At 45.7% G+C, this 15,111-nt stretch overlaps 2 protein-coding genes across 2 annotated transcripts; both read left to right on the forward strand.

Moving 5' to 3' along the window:
- The first annotated feature begins 1,224 nt into the window (after positions 1 to 1,224).
- LOC123172953 (F-box protein At5g07610-like) lies at positions 1,225 to 2,947 on the forward strand. The gene is made up of 2 exons (XM_044589831.1): positions 1,225 to 1,339; positions 1,418 to 2,947. Exons 1-2 carry the CDS (start codon positions 1,278 to 1,280, stop codon positions 2,538 to 2,540), a joined length of 1,185 nt encoding a protein of 394 aa, XP_044445766.1. The 5' UTR covers positions 1,225 to 1,277; the 3' UTR covers positions 2,541 to 2,947.
- A 4,571-nt stretch (positions 2,948 to 7,518) lies between these two features.
- LOC123172952 (desmethyl-deoxy-podophyllotoxin synthase) lies at positions 7,519 to 9,496 on the forward strand. Its single transcript, XM_044589830.1, has 2 exons — positions 7,519 to 8,537; positions 8,656 to 9,496. Exons 1-2 carry the CDS (start codon positions 7,647 to 7,649, stop codon positions 9,274 to 9,276), a joined length of 1,512 nt encoding a protein of 503 aa, XP_044445765.1. The 5' UTR covers positions 7,519 to 7,646; the 3' UTR covers positions 9,277 to 9,496.
- Positions 9,497 to 15,111: the final 5,615 nt, after the last annotated feature.

Below are 15,111 nucleotides of genomic sequence, written 5' to 3' on the forward strand. Positions count from 1 at the left end.
TCCCTGCCAAGTCGTTGTGCCACTGCAAGTGCGTTTTGACGCACTAGCTTGGCCTCATCCACCCCCAGGACCAACACAAATGGCTCCGACAAACCCTGGCCGACTTCTTCTATGGCCACCTAGATTATACCACCATTTGGTGACTGTTGCTTTTAAGACGTCGTGGGCAAGAGGTACCCTAGGTATTGCCAACTACTAGCCTAGCCGATTGCTCCCCTCATCTCCCATACCGACTACTGGGTCTCGCTGTCTGGCGGCTCGGGATCTGACTGTAGGGACCTAGCCTAATCCTGAGCCACCTTCCTTATTTTATGTTGGGCTGATGATGATACTCCATGACCCATGGTCTTCTGGGCCGTATCCTGGATGGGTCATGGGACTCTGGTGGGCCATCTGTATTCATGCGCCTACACCATATTTATAACCCTGATACAAAGCTTGGCCATGGGAAGTAATGACCATCCTGTCCCAAGGGTCACTCCAGATGTTGATTTCCTCCCGTAAGCCAATCCTCCAAATGTATCTTCTCTTGAAAAACTCAAGTCCTTTCATGATACTCTTTCACATAGAAGCTCCATTTTGTATGCTTGTCTAGAGCAAACTCCCATTCTAACCTATAAGGTTGCTAGCCAACTTGGCTCCAGGAGGCTCCCTCGATTTCCTTCAATTTCATCGTTCGGATGTTGGTCAAACCGGTCTTTCTTGTGTCTATTTACGTTGGATCTTCATGGTTTACTTTGCTTTCAATACCTTTCCACACAAAGAATCAAAGTTTGTGATAAGTCTTCAACATTGTTTGGCCAATATATAGCAAGATTAAACGTGTAAAGATCTATGAACACCATACCTCCTTCACTCTTAGGATAACAGAGTTTCCACCAAGAATACCAATGCATCTTTTTATGCTCTTCACCTTCACTCCACCAAAATTGGGTGATAACATCCGTGATCTTTTTGCATATCCCTTAACTAATTGGACCTATAAGCGAATCTGAAAGGTAAGGGTAATTTTAGTTGCAGTTTCTTCTTGGATTAGAGAAAAGTTGTTTTCCCTAAAAAGTAGGAATGAAGATTTTTAACGTTGTATAAATTTTGCCGGAACGATTTTTTTTTTTTTTTTTTGAGACAGGCCAACGCCTGGAGATGTGATCGAGTTAGCCCATTTACCGACGGCCCATCCGCTAAGGCAGGAAGCGCCGATTGCCACGCAGCCGCAGTTTTCACTCCCCGGCCTCCTCGCCCGTCGCCGCCGCCGCCGTCTCCTTCCGCCCGTCGCCATGTCCATCGCGGCGGACACCTCTCGCTCGCGCCAGGAAGGCCGCTCTCCGGTTCCTGGCCAGTATGCAGATCAACAACCACCATCAACTCCTCGTCCTTCGCTGCTCCCCTGACCTCCCATCCGTCCGTGTCTCTGCAGGTCGTGCTCCGTTATCCCCAGCGGGACGCCGGCCGAGAGGCTCACCGACGACCTCGTCGTGGAGATCCTCTCGCGCGTCTCCGCCAAGGTGGTCTGCCGCTCCAAGTGCGTTTCCAAGCACTGGCTCGGCCTCATCAACCACCCCGACCACCGCAAAAGGCTCCCCCAAACCCTGGCCGGCTTCTTCTACGGCAGCAACATCACCGGGCATCTGCCCTTCCACTTCACCAGCGTCTCAGGGGACCGCCGCCCTCCGTTCGGCACCTCCTTCACCTTCCTGCCCAACCACCACCTGCCCGTCGATCTGCTCGACTCCTGCAACGGCCTCCTCCTCTGCCGATGTTACCACGTTTCCGACGGGGTTGGCGCATTTCAGTATGTCGTGTGCAATCCCGCCACCGAGAAGTGGGCCGTGTTGCCCAACTCCGGCAAGGCCACTGACAATGTGGCCATCATATGTCTGGGCTTTGACCCGGCCCTATCATCGCATTTCCATGTGTTTGAGCTGGTAGTTGAGCACAATTATAGTCAGGACACTGATCTTTCCGGAGTGGCAGTGTATTCGTCTGAAACCGGAGAGTGGGTTTATAAGGAGGAGAGATGGATCGGAGAAGCTACCTGGCTTGCTGGTCGGCACTCCTCCACAGCGGTCTTTCTTGATGGCCTTCTGTTTTTTAGTGCCTTTGACCCCGACTTGTACGATTGTGTAGCTGCGGTGGACACAAAAGGAGAAACATGGATGAAATTCAGGGCCCCTAGTGGTCAGGTTGATGATGGTTTTATCCATCTGTCACAGGGCCACTTACACTTTGCCAATTTCCAGAGGGATAATGATGGTGTTGCCATTCGATTTGTAGTTTATGTTCTGGAGAACTATCAAACCGGAGAATGGATATTGAAGCATGGCATTGAAACTTCAAACATGTTTGGATGGACAGATTTATGTCCTGATGGGGGTTTTGATTTTATTGCAATTCATCTGGAATGCAACTTGGTGTTCTTTGCTGCGGATGGTATTATATTGGTGTGCTATAATATGGATAATCGGCGAGTCAAAGTGATTTCCTATCTTGCAGATGTCAAGCCCCTATCTTTTCTGCCTTATGTGCCGTTGTACACGTAGTCACGATCATTGCACATTTGACATCAATATGAGATTGCTGGTGCCTTTATGAGAAGTGGTTCTCTGATCGGAGTCAATTATTCATGCTATGGAGCAGCGGGCTTGGTATGCCTGCTTGAATTTGGCTCTCCTTTTCTCTGACTGGTGAATGCATGTTTTTTTGGTCCGGAGCAATGGTGGTGGTTCAGTATGGAGGGAACTTGACTTATTTCTCTGTGATCAGTTATCCAAATTTGTGCTGAACTTTCTATCCTATGTACTGGTCTTTCTATATGTTAGTTCCTCTTAGAACATCATCAAACGCACTGTGCTTGGATCACAATTTTCATTATTTTGTATTTTTGTTAGAGGTTTTGTTTTTAGAACACAAAAGTGGTCTTTATTTGTGGGTATTGTTCTGTTAGGTAGCTTAAAAGAGTTTGAAATAAGCACTGTCGTGCGCCTTTTATTTTACTTGTACTTCTAGTTATACTATGTACGATTCCTGTAATATTGCATGCACTAGTAGAAAAAGGGCCTTTAGTCCCGGTTCTTACACGTGGCCGCTACCTGGAGGTAATTTTATGATTTTTTTTTGATTTTTTTTTTTGATTTTCAAATTTCTGAATTATTTTAACCCCTAATCTCTAATCACCCCCTCATCACTGCTCAATTTAACCTCTAATCTCTAATCACCCCTCATCATTCCAAATCATCTAACTTCCCGGACGGTCACCCATCCTCTCACTACTCCAGCCTGAGCACGCTTAACTTCCGGATTCTATTCTCCCTCGTTTTCAAGTCTGCACTTGTTGTTTTCCTGACAATAGTAAGATGTCAATCCTATTAACCCTCGGGAATTTAGCTTGAGCATGAAGTCACACATTTCACTGTTTGAGTTTGAAACTATTATTCTAAAAAACAATAATTATTTAGTAACACTAATATTTATTGAATAAGTAATTTGACCATAGTTTGACCACAGTTTGACCAGATTTGACCAAAATTCAAAAACATTGAAATAATTATTTAGTAACACTAATATTTCTTGAATAATTAGTTTGACCATTGTTTGACCACAGTTTGACCATAGTTTGACCAGATTTGACCAAAATTCAAAAAAACTGAAATAATTATTTAGTAACACTAATATTCTTGAATAATTATTTAGTAACACTAATACTTCTTGAATAAGTAGTTTGACCATAGTTTGACCAGATTTAACAAAAATTCAAAAAAAACTGAAATTTGAGCATAACTTTTTTTCCTTTTAGAATTTGAGGATTCTAAAAATTTGCAAACAGGCCGTAGGTGGTCAAAATCGGATGCGGATTTTCGTGCTGAACATTTTTATATATTATACTTTTTTTCTGACATCGTATACAAAAGTTATAGCCGTTTTACATTTTCCCTACACTTTTTGTAAAACATGTCCAAATTTAAGTTTTTAAATTTTCCTAACTAGTACATGTAGTAACATAACTACATCTGGAAGGATTTTAATTTTTGAATTTTTTATCATTTTCTTTTGCTTTTTACAAAACTGAAAAGGCGATCCACAGGGGGGTAGAGTTTGAAAAGGGGACCTTTAGTACCGGTTCATGCCATGAACCGGTACTAATGCCTCAAACCCCATTAGTACCGGTTGGTGGCTCGAACCGGGACTAAAGGTCTAACCTTTAGTACCGGTTTGTGCCACGAACCGGTACTAATGGGCATCGCACCCTTTAGTCCCGGTTCGTGGCACCAACCGGGACTAAAAGGTCCCATTTGAACCGGGACTAAAAGGTCCCATTTGAACCGGGACTAATGCATGTACGGTGCCCTAGCCGCTTGAACTGGGACTAATGCTCACATTAGTCCCGGTTCGTAATGCAACCGGGATTAATGCTCTTTTCTGGCCGAACCAAAGCCCTGTTTTCTACTAGTGACGTGCAACTTTGCAGACCTCTTTCTGAGTTGTGACCTTTTGTTTCATATAACAAGGTTCATGGGCTCTGTGTGGGCTCTAGTTTCAGCTTCAAGTCTCCAAAAAACAAACTGAAACTATCCTTGTTTTCTGCGCTCCTGTCGTTTGCCCGCCTCTTGGTATCGTGGATGTCACCTGTGTTCGGGAACTAGAATGATTTGTTTTCGGTGATTTCAAGGGAGATCGATCATAAGAACAATTTTAGCATTGTCTATTCGAGAGAAATTGGGAGTCATTTTTCTTGGAGGAAGGTCAATTATGTGACATCAGCCAGGCCAGCATGCCTTGTGTGGCCTGTTAACCCAGTGAAATGATCTAATCTAGTGAAGCCTCAAGACGGATAGAGCTTAACACACATAATCTAGAGACAAAAACCTGTGTGTCATCGTCGCCACCATTGCTCTGATTATGGTAACTGGGGTATATTTAATGTCACCAAATCGACCAGTGTAGCTTCGGCCCCAAACCCTCATGGCCACCAAAGCAACAACACCCAGGAAAAACAACATCGGCGACACCTCCGTTGCCCAATCCGGTATTGCTTGATCTAGGGTTTTACCCATAGAGCACTAGACCCTGAAGGATGGAGAGGGGAGCAAGTTGGTCGATGAAGCATACACGGCTGTATGTAAGTCACCGATGGCTCTGGTGATAGTCTGAGCAGGGATATCTCCTAGAGCACCGCGCACCACCACCGACACGTCGCGCCATCCTGTTGACAATATATACTAATTTTAGAAAGATTATACTCATTCCATGGTTATAGGGCATACATACTCTGCAGATCAAAATATGACCCCAGGCTCCTTTTAGCCCTTTAGAAAAATCGGCAAACTCAGTACATTGGGGAAACTTTAGACCCAAAACGGCATGCTGAAAGGGTTAATCAAAACCTAGTAACAAATGGCAATACAAAAATAATAATCAAAGAGTAACTAGGATTCACGACAATGTTCAGATTCCCGGTGCCGTGCAATTGCTGCCTCAATTTATCCAAAGCTACCAAAATTCCCCTTCTGAAATTGTATATATGCAGATGCTGAATTCATCGTCAATACTACAGCGAAGAACGTGTGCCAAGGCACATCAACGAGCCACAATTTGGCCAAAATTGTTAGCCACAACTGCAGCGGGATTCTGTACGATAATACAAATCATATCTTAGGCATATATGCAGGGTACAATGTTAAAAATCTGTTCCTTGCAAAAGTTTAAAACAATAGTGATTAACCTTGAAAAGTTAACACTGACTGACACTTCTCATATAACTGAACTTAAACATGTTCAACTCGGGTGTGGCAGACCGATCATGCCAAAAATGCGATGACGATTCAGATCTCCCTTGCATCTGATGATGGCCATTTCATACTGGTCATGGTCTGCTCTGCGGCACGCTGACAAAATGAAGCAGCAAATCATTGATAAATTCTGATTCCAATCCTGCCTGCGCTGCCCTAGACTCACCAATCTCGAATCTACCTGCCATGGATTAGGAAGAGAACTGACAAGTTACAAGGTACAAATTACTGGAGAGTGGCACCAGCATATCCCTCATTTGATCAGACGTGAATGATATATGCTTGAATTATAGCTGAATACTGCTTTGTATCGCTAACTTCAGACAACGAACTAGGTAGACAATTTTGCATGATAAGTGCCAAGTCTAAGATGGCTGTGGAATAGCTTACATGTTTTTTGCATAATTAGCAAACAAGTTGCTAACGACGATCTAATAAAGTTTACTAATAGATAACAACATCAGCTTAAAGGTTCTTGGAGCTCATCAAACAAGGCAGACTGAACTAAGAAACTCATAAGAAATGATACACAACCTAATGACCAGCATTATTACATAGAAGAGGCCATCTCCAACCATAAACGTATATATGCCAGAACGATTGTGCTACAGGTTGGTGTTTCCAGCTGCACAGAGGTGTACATAGAGTCTAGACCAAAACGAGCTGCACAGCGACAGTTTACATACTCATCGTGTGCCGATTCCTTCATTTTCGGAGACAATGGATGTTCAGGTGATATAAATTCCCCTGCCATCAAGATACTAGGAATGTGAAACGGAACACTCCTACTTGCAGAGCGTCCAATGAATAAGCACCTGTTTTCATCCAGTTGTTTCTAAAACACCTAAACCTGATTTATTCCAATATGTCGTGTACCTGATACATGATGAAGTTAAACCAAAAATGGTGCATACAGAGTTACAGATACAGTAAGAACAGAGGTGAAAAGGAGTTCACAACGGTAACACGCCATATAATTAAGATATAACTAGCCGCGTGTCAAAGGGGGTATATCTCCCGAAATCTGTTGGAACTCTCTTGGGGGAATAGTTGCCTCACAAAATAGTGTCTGCGTTGCAAATACAGATAAGATCCATTGTCATGAAATAAATGGCTTACCGGTAACTAAAATCAATGAATGAGCATCAACCTTGTTCAGTTCATAAGGGGCAGAGAAATTTCTCGGTAAAGTGGATAAACGAGCATCAACAACTCTCTTGACATTATTTTCAACAGAGAACCCTTCATGTGCAGCGTCGGGTGATTGTCAATAGTAATTCTCCACAAATACAAGGGTTTCAAAATGTGTGACAACAATACACCAACAAAAGAACAGAGATGCACGATCCAGTGAGTGAATTGAACACTTGGTGACCAGTAAAGGGGATTTTTTTTGGACTGAGAAATAAAAAACTGATGCCGTCAAGAAATGAGAGATGAGAAACTGATGCCCACATGCCATGCTTTTTTTTTTTTGGACTGAGAAATATCTGTGTAGTACTATGCCTGAACCATATCATGTCCACATCATTGTTAGTTGGGTGCAGTAAGGCCTTATTTATTTGTAGCTCTGTGTGGTACTACTAGTTCAGTTCTTGACCTTTCTTTAATTCTGCAAATGTAGCACTGGTGATCTACTGTATAGATTACTACCTATTCATGCTATTTAATTCTGCACACCTTGTATATAAAATGTATGGAAGGCATCGACTCAGTAACATAATCTGACTGACATCAGATAAGTTTGACCTTCATTTTTTTGTCTTTTGCCCCAACCAATATAAGGAAGCAGCAGCAGCATTGGATCCATAAATCCTCCTTTCACAGATTCTCCACTAGCAGCATCACACATCCCCAATCATGGAGAATGATGCATACTTCTATTTGCTAGCTCTTCTTCCTCTTCTGTACCTGATTCGACTCTACAGAGCTTCCTTTGGCCCTCACAACCATGGTCTGCGGCTCCCTCCAGGCCCATGGCAGCTTCCCGTTATCGGCAGCCTCCACCATCTTTTTGGTGCCCTCCCTCACCGCGCCTTACGAGACCTATCTCAGCGCCATGGCCCTCTGATGCTACTCAAGTTCGGCGAGAATCCGGTGATCATCGCCTCCTCCGCGGAGGCTGCCAAGGAGATCATGAAGGTGCATGACAGCATCTTCTGCACAAGGCCACTGAGCTCATCTGTCAAGGTCATGAACGAGCTTGGCCGGGGGATCGCGTTTGCCCCCTACGGCGACCACTGGCGGCAGATGCGCAAGATTTGCTTCCTCGAACTGCTGAGCACCAAGCGCATCAGTTCGTTCCAGGCCATCCGCGAGGAGGAGGCTACCCGATTGATCAGGTCCGTCTCATCTGCATCCCAGTTAGAGGTGGTTGTGAATCTGGGCAAGATGCTGGCGATGTACGTGACGGACACGACGGTGCACGCCATCATGGGCGGCCGGTTCAAGGAGCAGGACACCTTGCTCCACTACGTCGACGAGGCGGTGCGGTTGGTAGGCGGCTTCAGCTTGCCTGATTTGTTCCCATCTTCGAGGCTGGCACTCGCTCTGAGCAGCACGCTGCGCAAGTCCAGGGTGTTTCGGGACTCTTTGATGGCGTTCATGGACCGCGTCATAGGAGAGCATCTGGAGAGGACGTCCTCTGATGAACAACACCAGGAAGATTTGATCGATGTGCTCTTGAGGATTCAAAGAGAAGGCAACCTTCAGTCTCCCCTCACCATGGACAGCATCAAAGCAGTGATTTTTGTATGTCTTGCTATTCTTCCTGTAGTTGCTGATAGTACTAGCTCCTGAATGGAACATGGGAGAGTCCTATTTTTCCTATCATAAATCCATGGTTTTACTAATAGGAAAAAGAACACAGGATCTCTTTGCAGGTGGGAGCGAGACAGCAACAACGACGCTGCAGTGGGCAATGGCCGAGCTGATGCGAAACCCGAGCGTGATGTCCAGGGCGCAAGCTGAGGTCAGGGCAGCCTTCATGGGACAAATGAAGGTATCTGAGGAAGGTCTAGGTGAGCTGAGTTACTTGCAGTGTATCATCAAGGAGACATTACGTTTGCACACTCCTGGGCCGTTACTAATGCCAAGGGAGTGCCAAGAACATTGCAAAATACTCGGCTATGACGTGCCCAAGGGGACTACCGTGCTCGTGAATGCTTGGGCTATCTCCAGGGACCCAGAATGCTGGGACGAACCGGAAGCGTTCATGCCAGAGAGATTTATGAGTAGTGTGAGAGATTACAAAGGCAACAACTTCGAGTTCATCCCGTTCGGCGCCGGTCGACGAATCTGCCCCGGGATGCTGTTTGGGATTGCGAATATCGAGCTAGCTCTTGCGAGCCTTCTGTTTTATTTCGACTGGAGTCTTCCCGATGGCATTCTTCCAAGCGAACTGGACATGACAGAAGCCTTCGGAGTAACAGCGCGAAAGAAGGTGGATCTGCTGTTGCGTCCAACTGCCCATGTACAGCTGCCCCGCTGACTCATGGTCTGCTCCATTTGTTCAGTTATTTGCTTCTTTTTTGTTGTTGTTGTTGTTGTAGTAGCTGTGTGGTGATGTTCAGGAAGCAAAAATTAAGAGGATCCATGCACATGTGTATTTTCCAATCAAAGTGTATATCCAAAAACCAAATTTGGGTTCCATCCTATACGGAAGAAGTTGTCCCAGAATAATTAATGTGCTTTAATAATATATATAAGCAGAAGCCAAATGTGCGAATACTCTGTTTTGCTTTTGAATTGTTACAGAGTTTCATGCTAAAGGAAAGCATGTTTAGACCCTATCACAGAGGTAGCCTGATGTTGATGTTGGTATTTTTTTCCAACCGGGCTCACACCCCTTTCCATTAATTTTGCAATCAACGGAGATACATCAGTCAGGTATCGTTGTTCGAAGATCACAAGCTAGGCATCAGCCAAAATAGGACAACTACTAAGCAAAAGAGACTGAAAAGGGTGTAGCGAGTTGGTGCATCGCCAGGAAACCCACTGCATGACAATCCTGAAACGGACTATCAGCTGTGGGGCGAAAACCTGACGACACTATAACCACCACACGACACAGATGAAACTGTCTAGAGGATAAAACTCCAGTGAACAGAACCAACAACACCAAAAGACCGTTCCAGCGGGCATCAGACCCCAGTGGATATAGGACCTAAGCTGCAGCGAGCACTGAGCAGGCTAGCCAATCTGAATACCATCCCCATCTCCCAGGAGCCGCCTGCCATGCGTATATGGCCTGTCCGCCAGGGCAGCCGCCACCTGAGCAAGTCTCTTCACACCAGCCTGAAATCTTGTCTTGTCATCATCCTTCAGCAACCCTGCCCAATATAACATAAAAGAACAAGCGGTGAAGACAGCCTCCAAAGGAGTGCGAGCATTATAATTGTCAAAAGTAGTTTTGTTACGGAGACACCACACCCCCTCAGCACACGGCTGCAACAATCATCATATAAAATCTCTTTCCACTTGGAAAGAATTTATATAGCCAAGCTAAACTTTGCCAAACAGATCCGGGGGCACAAGAGGCTCCTGCGGTCAACCCCAATACGCCCCAAACCGTACGGGCGAGAGGATAGGTAAAAAAGAGGTGATTAGCAGTTTCCACATTTGTGCAGAAGGAGCACACAGGGTTTCCTGGCCAATTTCTACGCCGCATGTTATCGCGCGTAGGCACAGCATTTTGAAACAGTTGCCATAAAAAAATCTTTATTTTCAAGGTGATCGCAGCTTTCCAAATCATTTTATAACTAGGTCCAGATAAATCTCTTTCCAGCCACTCATAAACCGATTTAGTAGTAAATTTGCCCCTACTATTCAGGCCATTAAGATATCCAACTGAAGTTGCGGACTCGGTTTATCGGGCAGCAAAAATCCCTGTGAAGCATATCGATTAGGTGGACCGTTTTTCTGCAAGAAATGGTGGCAAAGCACTTGGCTCTGATCTTCTTGAGTATAGTTGGAGAAATGCAAAACAGCTCAGAAATACAGACAAGAAAGTGATACCGGAGACCATGGCCGCACAGAAAAGTTGAGTTCAGAAAAGACAGCTTCCTTATCGAGTCTGTGTCACAGTCCAATGACCTAAACATCTAGAGTACTTGAATGTCAGAAGCAGCACCAAGGGATGAACTAATGATGAAAATGTTTCCACTTCAAATATCCCTGAAGGCTGAAACACAGTTTCCTTTTTCATTTTTTTGAAGCAGATAGGCTTAAAGCTGAAAAGATCATAGAAATCCACCGTGTCAGCCTCTCAAATTCGATTCAAGTTGTTATCAAACACATCCATGTGACCTACATCTGCTGGGGTCTGATGGGCATGCCATAGTTAAGCATTTCAAATCAGAAACTGCTATAACATGCTTGCTTCCCACAAAATGTTTGCAATACGCTTACGCATTTCTCTTGCAAAAAAGGGTAAAAAGGTGAAGTGATTTCATCGAATTTTAAGCATTTCAATCTCAAAACAGTATATTTTCTCTTTCTTTCTTTAAGAATTTTGAAGCCATTCATTCCCCTTGTAATCTAGCAGTACGGGAGTAAACATTTTCAAAGTGCAGTTCGTCTTACCACAGCGACCAGCACCCCCTCCCGCTCAGGCGCCGCACGCCCACCTTCGTCCGATCCACCGCGTCGCTGATGCCCTCCTCCACTCCGCCTCATTCCTCCTCCACGCGTCGCCGGCGGGGCGAGTTCGCCGACGGGCGCGCACGTAGGTACAGGCCGCGGGTTCCGGCGAGCCGGCGAGATGCGTACGGGAGGCGGGTTGTTTTTGCTTTTCTTTTTGAGCGGCACGGAATGCGGATGGAGTGCTCTGTGTGGCTTTGCTTTTTAGCACACTGTGTGTCGCTAGCAGGCCCAGGCCCAGGCCTAACAGGAAAAAGCACAGGCCATCCCAGGAAGGAGAAAATGCAACGTGAGATGGGCCTAGCTAGGACGGATCCGTGCTCAAAGAGCCGGGGCAAAGTCCATACACGGTGACGTTGTCCAGCATTTGCCACTGTAATTATCAATACGAATCATGGCTTGTGCGCTGAAGTTCCTCGTCACAATCTAGTGTTCTCAAGCTAAAAGAATATAAAGACGGTACAGTAAGGTATGCAAGTCGCAAACGCGCTTTTCTTACCGGTACCGGTGAACCAACCCAGTTGCATGATTCCTTGCACAAAAAGAATGGAATGGTGCTATGGATAGTGAATAGATAAAACCTGGCATTTGGTACCACCTGGAAGAGGTAAAATTGTAATTGATTGTAAATGGATCTACAAAATCAAAAGAAAAATCTGATGAAAGCATAGATAGATATAACACACCCGACCTCGACATAGTTAGGATGCATACGGTTAACACCAACACAAATATAAACACGCAGCACCTACTAAAGCCCATACCACTCACGGTCACGCGGAGCAATGTTGGGGGCAGTTTTTCACTTTTCGATATTTTTGGGTCTTGCACAATTATATCGGGCTTTTAATCTATTCTATGGGCCACAATAAATTTTTTTATTGCGTGTCTGTATCTTTTCACTAGAAAGAATGTACCATGAGCTCTTATAAACAAAGTTGTTTGGCACCTCGACGATAGCGACCCCATTTTCCTGATTTTTGCCATATATGATGGTGATAACTAACATTTTTGTGATGTTTTCATTAAAAAAAATTGCCAAAGAGATCCATTCCACTTGAATGGCATAATCTCATTCTCTTTTATACGAGCTCATGCTTTTTTTGCGAGGAAAACTTTCAATCTACTCATCAACTGTCAAGGTAGTACAAAGAAACACCAGAAGTGAAAAATACATCCAGGTTCATAGACCACCTAGCGAGCCGAAGGCCCGCCGCCATCATCACCCCGTCCTCGTCGGAGCCGGGCAAACCTTTTTTTAGTAGACAGTCGAAAAGTCGTCGTACTAAGGCCACATAAAACTAGCGCACCAGGACAACAACTGTTGTTGATGAAGAGATGCGTAGATCAGAAGGATCCAACAGGTAGACACATGAACATAGACGAACGAATATCAGATCCACGTGGATCCATCAAAGACAGACACCGACTGAATCCCGCGAGATCCATCAGAGACAAACCTCCACATGCCCTCCGACGATGCTAGAAACACCACCGAAACGGGGCTAGGCGGGGAGAATCTTATTCCATCTTCAAAGAGTTGTCGCCACCTCGCATCTCTAAGCAGGACACAAATTCTAACGAAATTGAAAGAACCATATAAAACGGGGCCCTCTCGCCGACAAAGGCCGGGATCCACCGCACTACCATGACCCTGAGACCATAAAAAACGAGATAGACCGGCGACGGCGCCCACAGAAGGCACGAAGAAAGCATGGCGCTTAGGTGCCCTCGCCTACCAGACCGAAAGGGTACGCTGTTTGATTTGATCCTCAGAGTTCAAGCTTCCTTTTTCTCCCTCCAAATATAAAGCTAACATCGATTTGTTAATTATGTAATATATGCAGATTAGTTAATTATACAGGCGTTGCAGGACGCGCAACACGTGTGGACATGATCATTATACCGAATTGTCAGCTAGCAAAGCAGATCGATCTGGAAAGATATCGGGTGATCACAAACTACTGTGCTGTTTGTCAGTATGTGTGATGTCGGATCCATCTTCTCACGGTACCATGCACTGCATGTCTGCATGCATACTTGCATGTGGCCTGATGGATCCACTATTGACCACAAGGACACCTCACAATCAATGTACAGTTTCTCTTGTTTGTTTATATATAAGCATATAACTAAGCCTACAACAAATTGAACAGCAGCTGATAATTGACAACGTTTGCATGTTTTGCATGTCAGATGTTGGTAGGCACTCGTGGTAAGCATTCTAAACTTGATGAGAAAAAGATGTTGAGTAGGACGTGTAGAGGGTCAGCCCGTAGACACGGATACAGAAGGACGTCATTCAACTATAGCCACATACATTTCAAACAGTATTTTAACTAACCAGACGAACGTGGCCGATATTCATCAAAATTCGGATAGAAAATAGCACAAATCAGCCATACATAGCAATGCAAATTAAGTTTAGTACAACAGTGTCTAGATCCCGAATGTCCAACAAGTTTTTCATGAACAGATCATGTTGTTCCACACATACTCCCCCTTCAGCTTCATTCAACAGTGTGTGCACGTAAATGGCCGCCCCTCTGTCCCGTGGTACACCAGGGCGGCGCGTGCAGACTACATATAATGTGTAGACAAACATTGAGTGAATGAATCAATCAACAAGTTGAGCAAGAGGAAGTAAAACTTACGATCTCGTCCTCTGCCGCGTGCAATGGCCACCTTGCCTCGAGCCGACGAATGTACGACAACAACCACACATTCCGTGGTTGAATGATGTACATGTCATAGGGCTCAATGTGCTTTCGTGCGTGAAACTTTTCATGCGCTTGCTCCCAGAAGGGTTCCCCTCTGCTCCTGCCTATGAAATCCGCGGATACGAAAGCCACGCATCACACAACAACTCATCCTCTATGGTTGAGTAGCTCACCATCCTTCGTACTCTAAAAATGACATAGCATTTGAAAATAAGCTCAATGGCATTTGACTGAACACCTGCCAGGCATGGTGTCCGCAATGAAGGTCGTCGACAGGGGGCGAAGTGTACCTGGGTACAAATGGCTCCAGAGTGGGCAGCTACATCGTAGGCGCGTCGCTGCTGGTTGCGGACGTCCTGCAATGGCTCTGTGGCGGACAGAGATATACAGCAGCGGCGGAGGAGGTGGAGGGTGTGGATGGAAAGTAAGGGAGAGAAGGGCGGAGTGGAAGGAAATGAGACCGGGAGGGGGGATTGGGTGGGCCGGGGGTGTCGGTGTCCTACGTTTCGGTTGTCCTGATTCTCGCAAACCTCCCCCCACTTTATCTCCAATTTACGGGAGAAATCGCGTCCGGGCCACCCCGCGGACCGATACATGTCGGCATTGGATGGCTTCCGCGGTCCGGACAGCGCGGTCCGGACGGGCGGTTTGCGGGTCCGCCTGCCCTTAGGGGTCAATCGACCGAAAACTCATTATGGACCAGTCGATTAGTTTTCGGCCGTCGGATGCAAAACTAAAAGTCAGATGGCCTTCTTCAACATTCTGCCTTTTATTTCTTCTTCCCCAAACCGTCTCGCGTCTCATTGGCCAAACCATCAACCTCTGTCGCCCGCGGCCAGCAATGCTACCACGCTAGCCTTGACGCCCCACCCTCCCCACAACCTCCCCGCACCGTCGAGCTTGCCGCTCCCCCGACCATCCCTCTAAACCACGAACCACCTGAATTCCACGGTGAACCTGCACCC

This window comes from Triticum aestivum, unplaced genomic scaffold, assembly GCF_018294505.1.
Source record: "Triticum aestivum cultivar Chinese Spring unplaced genomic scaffold, IWGSC CS RefSeq v2.1 scaffold19969, whole genome shotgun sequence".
Taxonomy (NCBI): domain Eukaryota; kingdom Viridiplantae; phylum Streptophyta; class Magnoliopsida; order Poales; family Poaceae; genus Triticum; species Triticum aestivum.

What these genes read in the sequence shown, in the direction of transcription:
- LOC123172953 (XM_044589831.1), top strand. Translation starts at nt 1,278, where the DNA reads ATGTCCATCGCGGCGGACACCTCTCGCTCGCGCCAGGAAGGCCGCTCT. An exon ending in CGCTCTCCGGTTCCTGGCCA is followed by an intron (nt 1,340 to 1,417) that starts GTATGCAGATCA and finishes GTGTCTCTGCAG; the next exon opens with GTCGTGCTCCGTTATCCCCA.
- LOC123172952 (XM_044589830.1), top strand. Translation starts at nt 7,647, where the DNA reads ATGGAGAATGATGCATACTTCTATTTGCTAGCTCTTCTTCCTCTTCTG. An exon ending in GCATCAAAGCAGTGATTTTT is followed by an intron (nt 8,538 to 8,655) that starts GTATGTCTTGCT and finishes AAAAGAACACAG; the next exon opens with GATCTCTTTGCAGGTGGGAG.